At 38.0% G+C, this 13,019-nt stretch overlaps 1 protein-coding gene across 1 annotated transcript; it reads right to left on the bottom strand.

The window, feature by feature from the left end:
- Positions 1–1,928: 1,928 nt before the first annotated feature.
- Positions 1,929–12,743, bottom strand: gys1 (glycogen synthase 1 (muscle)). Its single transcript, XM_039685763.2, has 17 exons — positions 12,725–12,743; positions 12,535–12,644; positions 11,181–11,299; positions 9,957–10,138; positions 9,293–9,484; positions 8,376–8,561; positions 7,553–7,697; positions 7,187–7,304; positions 6,973–7,093; positions 6,050–6,156; positions 4,345–4,404; positions 4,072–4,264; positions 3,843–3,969; positions 3,378–3,473; positions 3,090–3,253; positions 2,832–2,912; positions 1,929–2,489 (listed from the first exon to the last, which is right to left on the bottom strand). Exons 3-17 carry the CDS (start codon positions 11,296–11,298, stop codon positions 2,277–2,279), a joined length of 2,103 nt encoding a protein of 700 aa, XP_039541697.2. The 5' UTR covers position 11,299; positions 12,535–12,644; positions 12,725–12,743; the 3' UTR covers positions 1,929–2,276.
- Between the last annotated feature and the right edge of the window lie 276 nt (positions 12,744–13,019).

Raw genomic sequence — 13,019 nt, 5'->3', positions numbered from 1 at the left:
TAACTTTTTGATTCAGTTTTACATGTTCTGTTGGTTGTATTTTATCCCAGCTTTTGTAGTGTTAAAAACTGAAACAGGAAGTGCTTCTGGACCAGTGTTGTTTACATCTTGCAAAATGGTCTATAACAGTTGCATGATGAAATAATAAAAAAATTGTTGTCATGTCAATAATGTTGTAGACTTTAATCTCTGTTGTACAGCCTTGACAGACATGACAAATTTAAACAGTGCTCATGTGTATTACAGTATCAATGATCATCCAGTGCATTCATATGGCAAGTTAGTTGTTGCTACATTGCTTGTGATTCTTTAAAGGTGCTATAAGCAAATTCAGGCCTTTTTAGGCTAAAACATTTTTTGTCACATACAGAACACATCTCCACACTATCCGCTATCTGCCTGTCCCCCGGAACCCACTGTAAAAAAAAAAAAAAAAACTGTCTCTGTAGATAGCCCAGGCTTCACAAACGGCCACAAAAACAAATTAGTCCAACCTGGACCACGAAACACAAACAGTGTTCCAGCCAATAACCGACAAGAATGATTTGGGGTTGGGGGGGACGGGATGAGGAGGAGGGAAGGTTGAGACAATACTTCGAACGTCAACAAGAAATGACGTCACCCAACATCGCTTAGAGCACCTTTAATATGTTCTTTAAAAATAATAATACAAATTGCTGGATACTGTTTTTTGAAAGTACATAATACTGCAAAAGGAAATCTGGCCATGAGTAAAGAATTGTAAGAATGTTTTCAGATAACGGTACTCATAATTTACTCAGACTTAAGTCTTTTGAAACATGTATGAATGTCTTGCTTTCATTAAACACAAATGGGGAAGTTTAGCTCTTTGAAATTAGCGCAATGAAAGTGAATAGTAATAATGACGGTCAAAGCATGATTTTCAGTAAATAACCGATTAAATTTGGGTCTGTTCTTAATACAAAGATCTTGTATGACTTTAGAAGACAGTGAGCCATTTGGACTATTTTTATTATATTGTTATGTTTATATTGAACCTTGACTCGTTCATTTTCTATACAAAAGAGCTGTGTGAATATTCTTCTTTTGTGGTCCACAGAAGAAAGTCATACAGGTTTGGAACAGACAGTGTATAAATAATGATTTTGTTTAACCTTTCCTTTTGACAAGGCTCTCATTCCTTATAAAGGTCTCTTTAAAATAAATGTTTGCAACAATTCTTCCTCTCAACTACCATAGTTTATCATGGGAAGACTTGAATTGAACACTTTCATTTGTATCGTCTTAACTTTTCATAGTGGCCATTTGAATGTCCGCTTTAAAGGGATAGTTCACCCAAAAATGAAAATGACTTCATGATTTACTCATATGACATTCTTCTTTCAGACGATCACAATCAGAGTTATATTAAAAAATGTCCTGTCTCTTCCTAGCTTTATAATGGCAGCGAATGGCCATTTATAAAAGTGCTCCACACAGCTCTGGGGGTAAATAAATCACTGAGGTGAAGCGATGTGTCTGTGTAAGAAAAAAAATCCATGTTTAAAAGTTTATCGACTAAAATAACTAGCTTTCTGGCAGACAGCCATACATATCGATTTACAGAGGAAGACTAACCGACTTGTGTAGTATGCGTTGGCTGTCTGCCAGAAGCTAGTTATTTTAGTCGATAAAAGTTTTAAATATGGATTTTTTTTTTTACATAAACACTTAGCTTCACTTCATAAGGCCTTTATTAACCCCCGCAGAGCCGCGTGGAGCACTTTTATCATGGATGGATGCTTTTTTATGGACTTCGAAACATAAACGACCATTTATAAAGCGAAGAAGAGCCGGGACATTTTTTATTATAACTCTTGTGTTCTGGAAGAAGAATGTCATATACACCTAGGATAACTTGAGTGTGAGTAAATCATGGGCTAATTTTTTAATTTTTTAAATAGACCTATCCCTTTAAGACCAGCATCACAGACAGACAGCTGGAGGTCAGTTTGGTATAAATCTGAATCTGAATAACACTAGCTAAAACTAAATCCTTTGCTCTTAGTTGTTTTTGTAATAGGCCTTGTATGAAAGACACCAGTGAAATCTTCACAAACTATGGCTTGCCATTTACTTAAACATCTTATTTATTTCTCTTCAGAACACCAACATGCAAACACACTGTTTGCAGGCATTACTTTCACTTTTACGGGAGTGTTTTTGTGTTTAAAGTGTGTGTATATATATATATATATATAAATGCCTCACAGTATAAGCTACAGTTTGTGTATGTGTGCATGTATGGCTGTGGTTTAGTTTTTCTCAGGGAGACCGACTGTATGATTCTTGTTTCGGCTCGGTACAATAATCGGTTGGCGGATATTGAGCCGGTCTTTCTCTGCTTCCAGATCTTCATCATACAGTTCATCCTCGTCCTCACCCTCACTGTGATGAGGAGACGAGTGAAGCGAGTGGGCGGGAGAAGGGGGCACAGAGGCAGGTCGTGGGTAATGGAAGCCTGTGGCCTGGATTACGTGAATAAAAGAATAAATGTCAACAAATATTTACGTCTTGGCTCATAGACATTAACCAGATCTGTCTAGAGCAGTCAGTGGTTTTCAACCTTTTTGACTCCAAGGCCCCCCCATTGTCCACAACAGTATTCAAAATCCCCATGACTTGTCTAGTTGTTTGTAAATAACTTGAAAAGCATTGTAAAATATATTTTTTACACTCAATTGCAACCAAAGTCCCCCCTTGGACGTCTGCTGAGGTTGAGAAATCCGGGTTGAGAGTTCAGGTTGAGAACCACTAGCCTAGATAATTAAATTTAAGACTTGTAAACTTAAGTCATCATTTTAACTTACTGAAGTGGGTTCTTGAGGCTCATAGACGTATGTGTCCGGGAAAGCTTTCGCTAAAGCCATATGACGGGCAGAAATGTAATACTAAGAAATAAAAACATGTTATATTAGTTCAAGAACAAAAACCTGTAAGCCTTATTGTTTTGATGCATATACAGTTATTTGGACACATCTTGTGGTGTATCCAGCTGACAGTCCTAGGTGGTATGAACTTGGGCAAAGCAATTCATTGAGTGTGTGTGTGTGTGTGTGTTGTCTTACCCTGCCCAGATATCTCCAGTCTAGCAGGTCACTGAGGCGCTCAGTTCGGTTCCTTTGAATGATCCTCTGCCTGCGGCTCTGCTGACAGAACTGAAACAGGAAAGACGTCAGCTGATTACAGGACTCATCCACCCCACGATGCCGCCGATCCAGAATATAGATACCTGAGAGAGAGGGGGAATTAGGAACCAATTAAACCTTAATCAAACAAAAATGAGACTTGGGAAAAGAATATTTAAATCTTGTAGCTACTGTTTATCTTTTCCATCCTAAATGTACAGCTCTCACCATAAGCTGATGGGTCAGCAATGTGCTCCTCCATAAAACAGCCAAACCCTGACAGGTTAGTGGAGATCGATGGGATACCCATCACTGTACACTCAGCTGGAAGAGAGAGGTGTTCATTGTGTTGAGTGGTAGTTATTCATACACAGTTAATTAGTTCATACACTACCATTAAAATGTTTGGGGTCAGTAAGATTTTTTAATGTTTTAAAAGAAGTCTCTTTTCCTTACCCGGCTACATTGATTTGGTCAAAAATATGCTATATTTAATAATGCTGTATAATGCTGATCTGCTGCTCAAGAAGAATTTCTTTACCATTTTTTTTAAAGTAACACTTTTTCAGGATGAATAGAAAGGTCAAAAGAACAGCATTTATTTGAAATAAAATTCAAAAAAAATGTCATAATTTCTTTGAAAAAAATGTAATGTTGACATTAATATACATATAGGAGTGTGTGTAGTTATACCTGGTGTGTATCCCCAGGGCTCATAGTAAGATGGAAATACTCCAAGGTGGCAGCCTCTCACAAACTCCTCGTAGTCCATCGGCAGGAGAGGAGAAGTTGAGGAGAGAAACTCTGGATGGAAAATCACCTGGCAGAAGAATAGAAGTCTTTAAAAGTATATTCAGTATTTTTCCCACAGAAAAACTAATCAATTACTGAGCCTTTAATTATATACAGCGTGTCTGTGTACCTTGACTCGGTCCTGAGAGGTGTTGAAGAGGCCAATGCGGCGGATGCAGTTGAGGATGGGGTCACTGCTGTCCTCCAGCATGTTGTGAGTGCAGACGGGGGGCAGACACTGTCGTTGGGTGGCGAAGATGGCACGCTTCATTATGGTGAAGTCCTCTTTATCTAACATCTTAGACACATCAGGCAACTGCCCTCTGAGAACAAAAAAGAGAGCAATGTCACTCCAAAGAAGAGATTCACGCACTTTTTTGATGCAGTCGAAAAGGCAACTCACACTAAAAGTGATTCGTAGAGTTTCTTCCCAAAACGCTCCTTCACAGTCTGTGCAGTGTCCCTGACAATACAACAAAGATGCAATATCACAACCAAATCCATTCACAACAGACCCTGAGTCCCTGAAAATAAGGGTGCTTTCACACTAACACCTTTGGTGCGCACCCGTGTTCGATTGACGTCAGAGTTCAGTTCGTTTTGACGATGTGAACAGTGTTTTCCGAACTCGGGTGCGCACTCGCGAACTGAGGTTGGTCGGTGGTACACAATCATACTAAATTGTAGAAGTGAACCGCTATTGATGACGCATGACCCTATGAAACTATTTGTGTGGGTTTCACTCACCTTCCTGGCAAGCTGATGCACTGCAAGCAGAGAAAATGTACATTTTATTCTGCAGTAATGGACTCCCGCCTTCTTTAGAACATTTGCGGCAAGTGTTATGTGCTGATGCTTTGAAAATGTAATCAAGTTACAAAAAACTAAATAAAAACAAAATATAAAAGTGAGGTGAACAACAGTATGCATTTTGTGGCTATCTCCTGTGTTGTAGGGGTAAACAGCTGCTGCTATTATTATATCACAAACGCATTGCGGTTCAGACAAAAATAATATAATTATTTGTATAAGCAGGGGAAGGGTGAGAGAACCAGGCTATCGAACCAAGTGTGAAAGCACCCTAAGATATCAAGAGAGAGAAAAAATGTTTTTGAGCAAAATGATAACGAGTAAATAATTATATTTATGTAACATAATTAATAAATAACTATACTTTTGACTATTCCTTTCGATTAGGTGACATTATGACAACTGTTTATTTTAATAATAACTAAATACAATTCTTTCTACATTCTTCACTGCAGAATGGAAGCTGTGTTGGGACACTCGAGACCAGTATTGCTATTGTTAACTAAAACAATAATTAATTGAAGGTCCCCTCCCCTGGGTTATTTTATTATTTTATAGTGTTTCCTGGGTTGCCCTTATTATGTTAGTATGTTTTTTTAGATCAAAAATAGTCATAATTTAGAAATAAAAGGCATTTTTCCTATCCTGATTTTAGCCTCTGATTTGAATGCTCTGTTAAAAGGGGCATCTCTGCTGTGGGATTCAATGTAACTGGCCTCTGCTGTGATTGGCTGACATACTTGCATATAAAATAGCTACATATTACATGTGAAACTCTCTCGAATACTTTTACTACAGCTATTATACATTTTTAGTATTATAGATATCGAGATTACCGAATCATGAGAAGTTTTTGAAGTATTTAAAAATATTTTATCATATTAATGTTAGAAAAAATAAGAAAATAAAAATTTCATGTCAGGGGACCTTTAAGCTGAATATGTATATTAGATGAAAAATGTAAACAAAGGAAAATTTTAAATGTTGCATTAGCAACTTACTGAAGAAAAAGTTTGTTAAAGTATTAAAACGGCTCAAACTAAAACTGAAATAAAAATAAACTATAGATAAAGAGTTAAAAAAAAACAAATGTATAAAAAAAACATAAAATTAATAAAACTAAAATATTGAAAACAAAAACGAATTCAAAATACAGTGTAAATAATATTACATCAGCACTGCTTTCAAGAAATGTGGTGGAATTCTAGGCGATCTTGGGAGTTTCTATGAAGTAAGTAGGTTGAGCTACACAGTGTCATTCACAATATTAGTCCTCACAGTGCAGCTGTCATGGTTACCAGAGCTGTTTCCGCACGGCTTGGCCCTTCAGGGTCTCCACGTTGAAGTTGTTGGTGCGAGCAGGCATGATGAAGAATGCTATTACAGTCACCTCGCTGTGATTCACCTAGAACCACAAGAATAATGTTTAAAATCAAGGTCACATTTAAAACTTTCTCCATCAAAAGATTCTCCATCTTTAACATTTTGTGTGTTTGTACTGTGAAGTAGCAAATGCACAGTGTACACTAATGATACACGGATCGCGCTTCTATCCGCGGGTGAGGCGGGCCAAGTAATACAAAATAACATTCCAATTAATTGTGGGTGAATGAAATAAATCATCATATTGTGTTGATTTTATTAAAGACACAGAACTTTTCACGGTAAAACTCAATGAACGCGCACCACTTTTGTTTTCAACAAAGTACATTTCTTCAGCAAAAAGCAATCAAGGAAAAAAAAAATGCGCCTAGAGCACCTTTTAGTGGTCATTATATAAAACACAATGGAAAAAACCTACATGAGATATCACTTAATAACTTTAACTAATATACACAAGCTTAAAATGTGTGGTATAATGCCCCTTTTTACTATATGTAAAATAAGTCTCTGTTGTATCCAGAGTGTGTATGTTAAGTTTTAGCTCAAAATACCCCACAGATAATGTAATTTTGTGTGTGTCCGTTTAAATTAAAATGCTGCTACTCCAGTCACAGAGGGTGTACTTCAGTGTTATATGTTACCATAACATCACGCTTAACACTGAGAATTAGAATAGGCTAACTGTAATATGATGATCGCACGCAGGTCAGGTGATAATATCTGAATAATATCATAGGTTTGGGTGGGTGGCGGGTGAATTATTTTTGACAGCAGATTCAGGTGACGTTAGAGTTTATCCACACATCTCTAGTGTACACCCTAAAACACAAATACTTGCCCTCAGAAGGTAATTAAGTCTGGCCAATGCTTCAAGAAAGATATCAGCTCCTTTATTAGAGAATTCATAGCGTCCAGCAATAAAAAGAAACACCGTCTTGTCAAGGTTAAAATCTAAATGCCTGCAGGGAACACAAAACAACAAGAAAACATATGTATGACAAGAGAGTTATTGTATATGGACATGTGAATATGATATTATTATATATATTAACCCGTAGAAATGGCCTCTGACAAACTCCTGGATGCGCGCTTTACTCTGAGCGTGGAGGTTCTGGAACTCGTGCATGGCTGAGAACTTCTTCACATTCAGACCGTTAGGAGTCACAATATCTGACAGAGAAAAGTGAAAGTTGATATCTTAAGCAAATGGTTAAAAATAGGTTAAACAAACAGCAGATTCCTAGACAAAATTCGAATTCTGAACTAAATCAAGAATCAAGAACCTCCAGAGTGAAATTACCAGATCTAATACCAGATCAATCCGGCCATGACGACATTTTAAATGATATCATCTGACAGTGCCATAATACCATTAGAAATGTAGTGCAACATTCTTTTAAAAAAAAAAGTAAAGTCACCTGGTTTCCGCTTTAGTAAGTGCTCGGCCTCAATGGCTGTGATCTGAGAGACGGTGGTGAAAACGTGTGTACAGCGGGCTGCTGCACGCTCCAGACAGTACCGGTGATAGATCTGCCTGTCACCTGCCTCTTTATCCACATTAAACTACATATGGAGAAATAACAAGACACTTCAGAACACTTTCTTAAAAGGTAAAGTATTTTTTTATGTTAAAAACCAGTTTGTTGTTTATTGACTAGTATTAGTATGCTATACATGGGTTTATCTCCCCCAAAAAAGTCAACACTGACTGAAGCTCCCAGGCACCATCAAAACACAGTCAAAAAATGCACACAGTGCAAGTACATTGGATGGGTACAGTATATTCAAGACGCTCACGTTTGCTCTAGAAAAAGTGTTAATCTACTCAATTGCTTACTCATGACACATTGCAAGACATCTAAAAGTATTCCTATAATGTTTGATCTTTTACTGAAAGTACGCTATACTTGACCTTTTGAGACATGCCTGCAAGCACCCGTAACAACTGTTTGGGTTTGGGGAGGCATGCCACACATAGGGACGTTTGCAAGGTTGTTTGAAAATATGCTTAACTTTTGTAATTCCCCTAAGTGCCACTAGTCTCACAGAAAGTATGCATTTCACCTTTGTTAAATTAGGGATACTAGCTGAATTACAGTTGCTGTTTTTGTTTCCAAGAAATATTCTTGGTGTCACACTATTATTTGTTTGAAACAGGGAATGTTTTCTAAAGAAAACCGAATCTATCTGAAGTTAGAACAGTAATAGGGAAGTATCACACATTCTCTTGCACAAACGCACGTCTGCGAGGTTGTTGTAGAAGTCGACGCTTCCGGCACACAGATATCGGCCGAGCAGAGTGGCGTGTGTGGTGAAGATGGTTGCTATGGGTAAATGGCGCTGTCTACATAAGACCAGCCCCAAACCTGCCAGCCACTCGTGAAAATGTGCCACGATGTGAGGAGGGTCGTCACACTGAGCTGCATACTGAAACACACATAACCATAATCATAATAAATGAGAATTAAACATCTTTTATGTACATGTTCCAAATAAACAGATAAGATGATGTATCTTTTAAAAAAAAATATATATATATATTTAATTCACTGGGTTACCAAAAATAATAGGTTATCTAATATCTAAATCGTTTTTTGAATTTCCTGAACAAAAAATGTTCAAAAAAATGACAAAATTAATATTCACATAGATATTAAAAAAGGAATGGCAAACACCAGTGTAGTTAGTTAAAGGTGCTATTTGTAACTTTTCTTCTAAAATGAATCATTTTTTATTGCCTGTGTTTGAAGGGGTTGTAACCACGCATTACAATGATCCACTCGTCAGGTTTTACCATTACCTCTGAAGGCCAGTATTCCTATTTCTATGTGAAGTCTCCGGGTCGGATATCTACGAAATCCATCGGATGTGACGTGCATGTGGGCTAAATGCAGTCAATGTAATGTTATCATGGAGCATTAGTTCAATGTCAAGCTGATAAAAGTTGCCTATTATTGTAACGTTGCAGTGGGAGTTTACATGAGTTTCCAGCATGTTGTGTGATGCTTTCTCCGGTGTGTTGAAAGTATAATAATACTCATATAATAATAGATTGCAACCTGAAACATCACCGATAGAGGCCGCTAAAAAATACATAAAGCACCTTTAACTAAAACTATTAAAATACAATACAAAGACAAAAGCATCACTGAACACACCTCTCCCAGCAGCCATGCAGTGAGGAAGCCAAAGAGAACAGCATCGTTAGCCTCTCTGTCGAACCAGGGCACACCAATACCACATTTCTCCCACAATTCACTCTTCCAGCGGTCCAAAGACCAGGCCGTGAAGCCCACGTCTAGCAGAATCACGTATGGAGAGCCTTCAATCAGCCATCGACCAAAATATACCTAGAGAAAGAGGCAAAGGAACGAATCGAGTCAAAAACTTTCATGAAAACCAAGATTACCACCACACTTGCTGATATTGTCTTCATACAGTTTTGCCAAATTTATTCAAAGATCACAATCTTTAGTTAATACTTTCTACTAGAAACCTAGATAACAGCAAAGTGACCTGGCAATAATGCTGGCACCAATTCACAAAATGTCTCTCAGTGGAAAATTCTCTCAAAGAACCGAAATAGACCTTAGTCTAGCTGTAGGACACAGATATAGCCTTTTAACCTTTAAAACACACACACACAGAATGAAGGTTTAGGGTTTCACTGAGGATAAGAGCAGATTAAAACGGGCTACGTGATGTGTGTGCACATATTAGTGTGGATAAACAGGAGGTGAACAAACCCAGAGCTAAACAAATTGTGTTTTTTCATATGAATTAAGTCAACTAGCCAGCAAAGATGTGCATGCATTTGTATACCTTGCACCCACTGCTGTTCATTTTATCAATGGTTCTTCTGAGTGCTGCATTACAGGGTTCGATCAGCTCCACTTGCGTCCTGACATTGGACTCCATATACGGGCCAACTAGAAAGTAGTTCTCACCCCATTCCTCGCAGGTCAGACGCGCCTTGGTCTGGATCACCGTGTAAATGCCCCCAACTACCATAAAACGAGAGTGGTTAGTTAACCTTCAACAGATGTTTAGGTCCAGCAAAGAGAAGGCCACCTAACCCTTTCAAATTGACGTTGTCGACAGCTTTCGCAGTGTCTCCTTGACCTTTATCTAATCTAGCTGTCAAGAATATATAATATTCACAGAGTGCAGCAAATACCAACACAAGAGTCACATGATGGTATGTGGATGGATACAGTGTCTGAACGCTTGGCGCTGGAGTCATGTGGCATATAGGTTTTTGTGGTGTGACAAACAAAAGTATCTGGTTTCTCCTTTTCAAGTAGACAACCTAATAACTCTCTTTAAAACAATTGGTTATTGGTTAATTCACTGTATTGTATTGCATCAAAACCCTCTTTGTGTTTACCAAGTATATTGACACTTTCTATGGAAAATGCAATAGGCTATGGAAAGTACAGTATGGTTTGTTTACCAGTCCAGCTCAGTTTATCTTTCATCGCATGAAAGGTTACACTCAAATATTACAAACCTAAAACTATGTTATGTTAGTCTATTCATGACATGTCAGTGTAAAAACAGCCTTAATTGTACTAAATTTACTAATGTTCAGAAGTTTGGGATATTTTTTTTAAGTAATTTACTATTTTATTCAGGATGCATGACCTTTTTTAAAAGTGACAGTAAAGACATATCATATTACAATGTTACAAAATATTATTTTCTTATAAGAAACATACAAAATACAAAAAGCAGCACAACGATTTTCCACATTGGTAATAATAATCAGAAGAGTTTGTTTCTTGAGCACCAAATCATCATATTAGAATGACTTCTGGAGGATCATGTGACACAACTTTGGTGTAACCATGCTGCAATATTTCACAATATTACTGTATTTTATTTTTGATTACAAAATGCAGCCTTGGTGAGACTTCTTTCAAAAGCATTTTAATCTTACTGACCCCAAACTTAAATGGTAGTGTAGCTTTTTGAGGATATGATTTGAAATGTCTATGATGATACATTAGCAATGAAAATCGTAACCAAGAAAAGAAACACACACACCTTTATTAGAGACCTCCCATGCGATCTCGAAGAGGATTGCATCCTCCCGATCAAACTCTTCGTCCCAGTCCTCCAGGCCAGACAGGGAGGTGACCGACAAACTGCGTGCCAGTGGCATGCTGGGTAATGGTAAACAATGATAATATCAATCAATTTATCCATGTTAGTCTCATCTACATTGAACTCCTGACATTTAAACGAATGTGTCACTTATATCCATCATAAAATGACGAATGTAGCTTTATGTGACACACAAGAGCTGTCAACACCAGTATGACCTTCCAGCATGCACACAGACACTTCCTCACTTTCCCCAAATGACAACAATTTATATCCACAGCATTTCATTATAATGACTCATCTTCCAGCATGGCTCACTGGCTCTTCCTCTCAGATTTGCACATGGAAACACATTTTTAAAAAGCAACGAGCAAGAACTATGAGCAAGTGCATGTTCAGATCAGGTGAGAGGCCTACAAATACATTGTGACATTATGCCTTCATCTCAAGTCTAGGCATGATCTTTCATGCATCACTTTTTTTTTTACCATCTATGATCACAACACTATGTAATACCGGGACTGTCAATCACACCATCACTTACACACCCTCCAATTACAAGATACATTGAGCAACATGAGGCCTGTTTACGAGAAGGATTGAAAGTAACGTTAATTGAGAGAAGAGGCTTATAGACGGTCTAGTCCCTATAGACCCAGCCAGGATTCATTAAATAATTAAAGGTCCTCCATACATTATAAACAAATACAAAGAAGAAAGATGAACACCAATTTGGATGCATGGGATGTGCGCACCATTTTTGTATTTTTTGACCCTCCATTATAAACACACCTTCACGCAATGGTTACTTGGATTATGAAACCCTAATGTAGAATTAAAGTGTTGGTGATGTGTCATTTATGACTGGTGGGCATTTTACCACCGAGTCTCTCAAGGACGCAAACAGTATGCGTGCGCAAGCGCGCACCCTGAAATGGTACGTGCGCTTTGACCACACAGGAACAGTCCAACGTAAAACAAAATTTGTTTGTCACCATAAAAAGTATATAAAGTGTTTCGTGGGTATAAAATTTAAAAAGTGCATACAATAAACAGATGGACACTATCAAAAAAGGCACAAGTTGCGGAATGTCGTCTTGCACGCTTGAGGAAGGACAGACTGGCCAGGCGAGAGCAAGCTGCAAAAGTGGGTTAGACACGGGTAAACGAAGAGCACTGCGCGTGACAGTAATCACGGGCTTTGCAGCTTGAAGATAATTTCCCTCTCCGGGTTTTAAAACACACAGATATATAATTTCAAACTGACAACACACAAAAACTGTTATTCACTCACCCTGCGGTTGCGTCTTTTCCTCGCTCAGCGGCGCAAGCTTCGCATCTGCTAAAATCAATCACCAGAAGGATGATTTGAAAGGTTTGCGGAGTCTCCTGCGCAGATTCTGCCTGTTGGACAATTTGGCTGTCCGTCAGAGTGAAAGCCCGCATGCGACCAGACACGTCATATAAATGTAGGCGTGTCTTACCTTACGCCGTCTCCGCCTTCTCCTTGATCTCAAGAGCAGCGTCTACGGTCACGCACAACCCTATGGTCGCAACACCAACACCACTTTAACAGAGAACTAGGCGTTTACTTGAATGATCACTTTAATTGGCTGAACAATTTCCTTAGACAACTCACACGGCTTTTTATGCTTTTTGTACGCATTTTCAGCTTCACGTTCTTAGAAGTACTGCCTTGATCACTATAATCAATGACCCAAATATAATCATTTATCTATCTATCTCAAAACTGTTTATAATAACTTTTCTTAATCACGA

The sequence above is a fragment of the Pimephales promelas genome, chromosome 3 (assembly GCF_988280905.1).
Source record: "Pimephales promelas chromosome 3, fPimPro1.hap1.1, whole genome shotgun sequence".
Lineage (NCBI taxonomy): Eukaryota > Metazoa > Chordata > Actinopteri > Cypriniformes > Leuciscidae > Pimephales > Pimephales promelas.
This window is presented reverse-complemented; position numbering and strand designations above follow the sequence as displayed.

Excerpts from the sequence above, each read along its gene's own strand:
- gys1 (XM_039685763.2), bottom strand. The coding sequence starts at position 11,298 with ATGCCACTGGCACGCAGTTTGTCGGTCACCTCCCTGTCTGGCCTGGAG. Across the intron at positions 10,139-11,180 it reads ATGGGAGGTCTCTAATAAAG|TTGGGGGCATTTACACGGTG; the intron begins GTGTGTGTGTTT and ends GTTTTATGGTAG. Across the intron at positions 3,474-3,842 it reads GCCCTGGGGATACACACCAG|CTGAGTGTACAGTGATGGGT; the intron begins GTATAACTACAC and ends TCTCTCTTCCAG.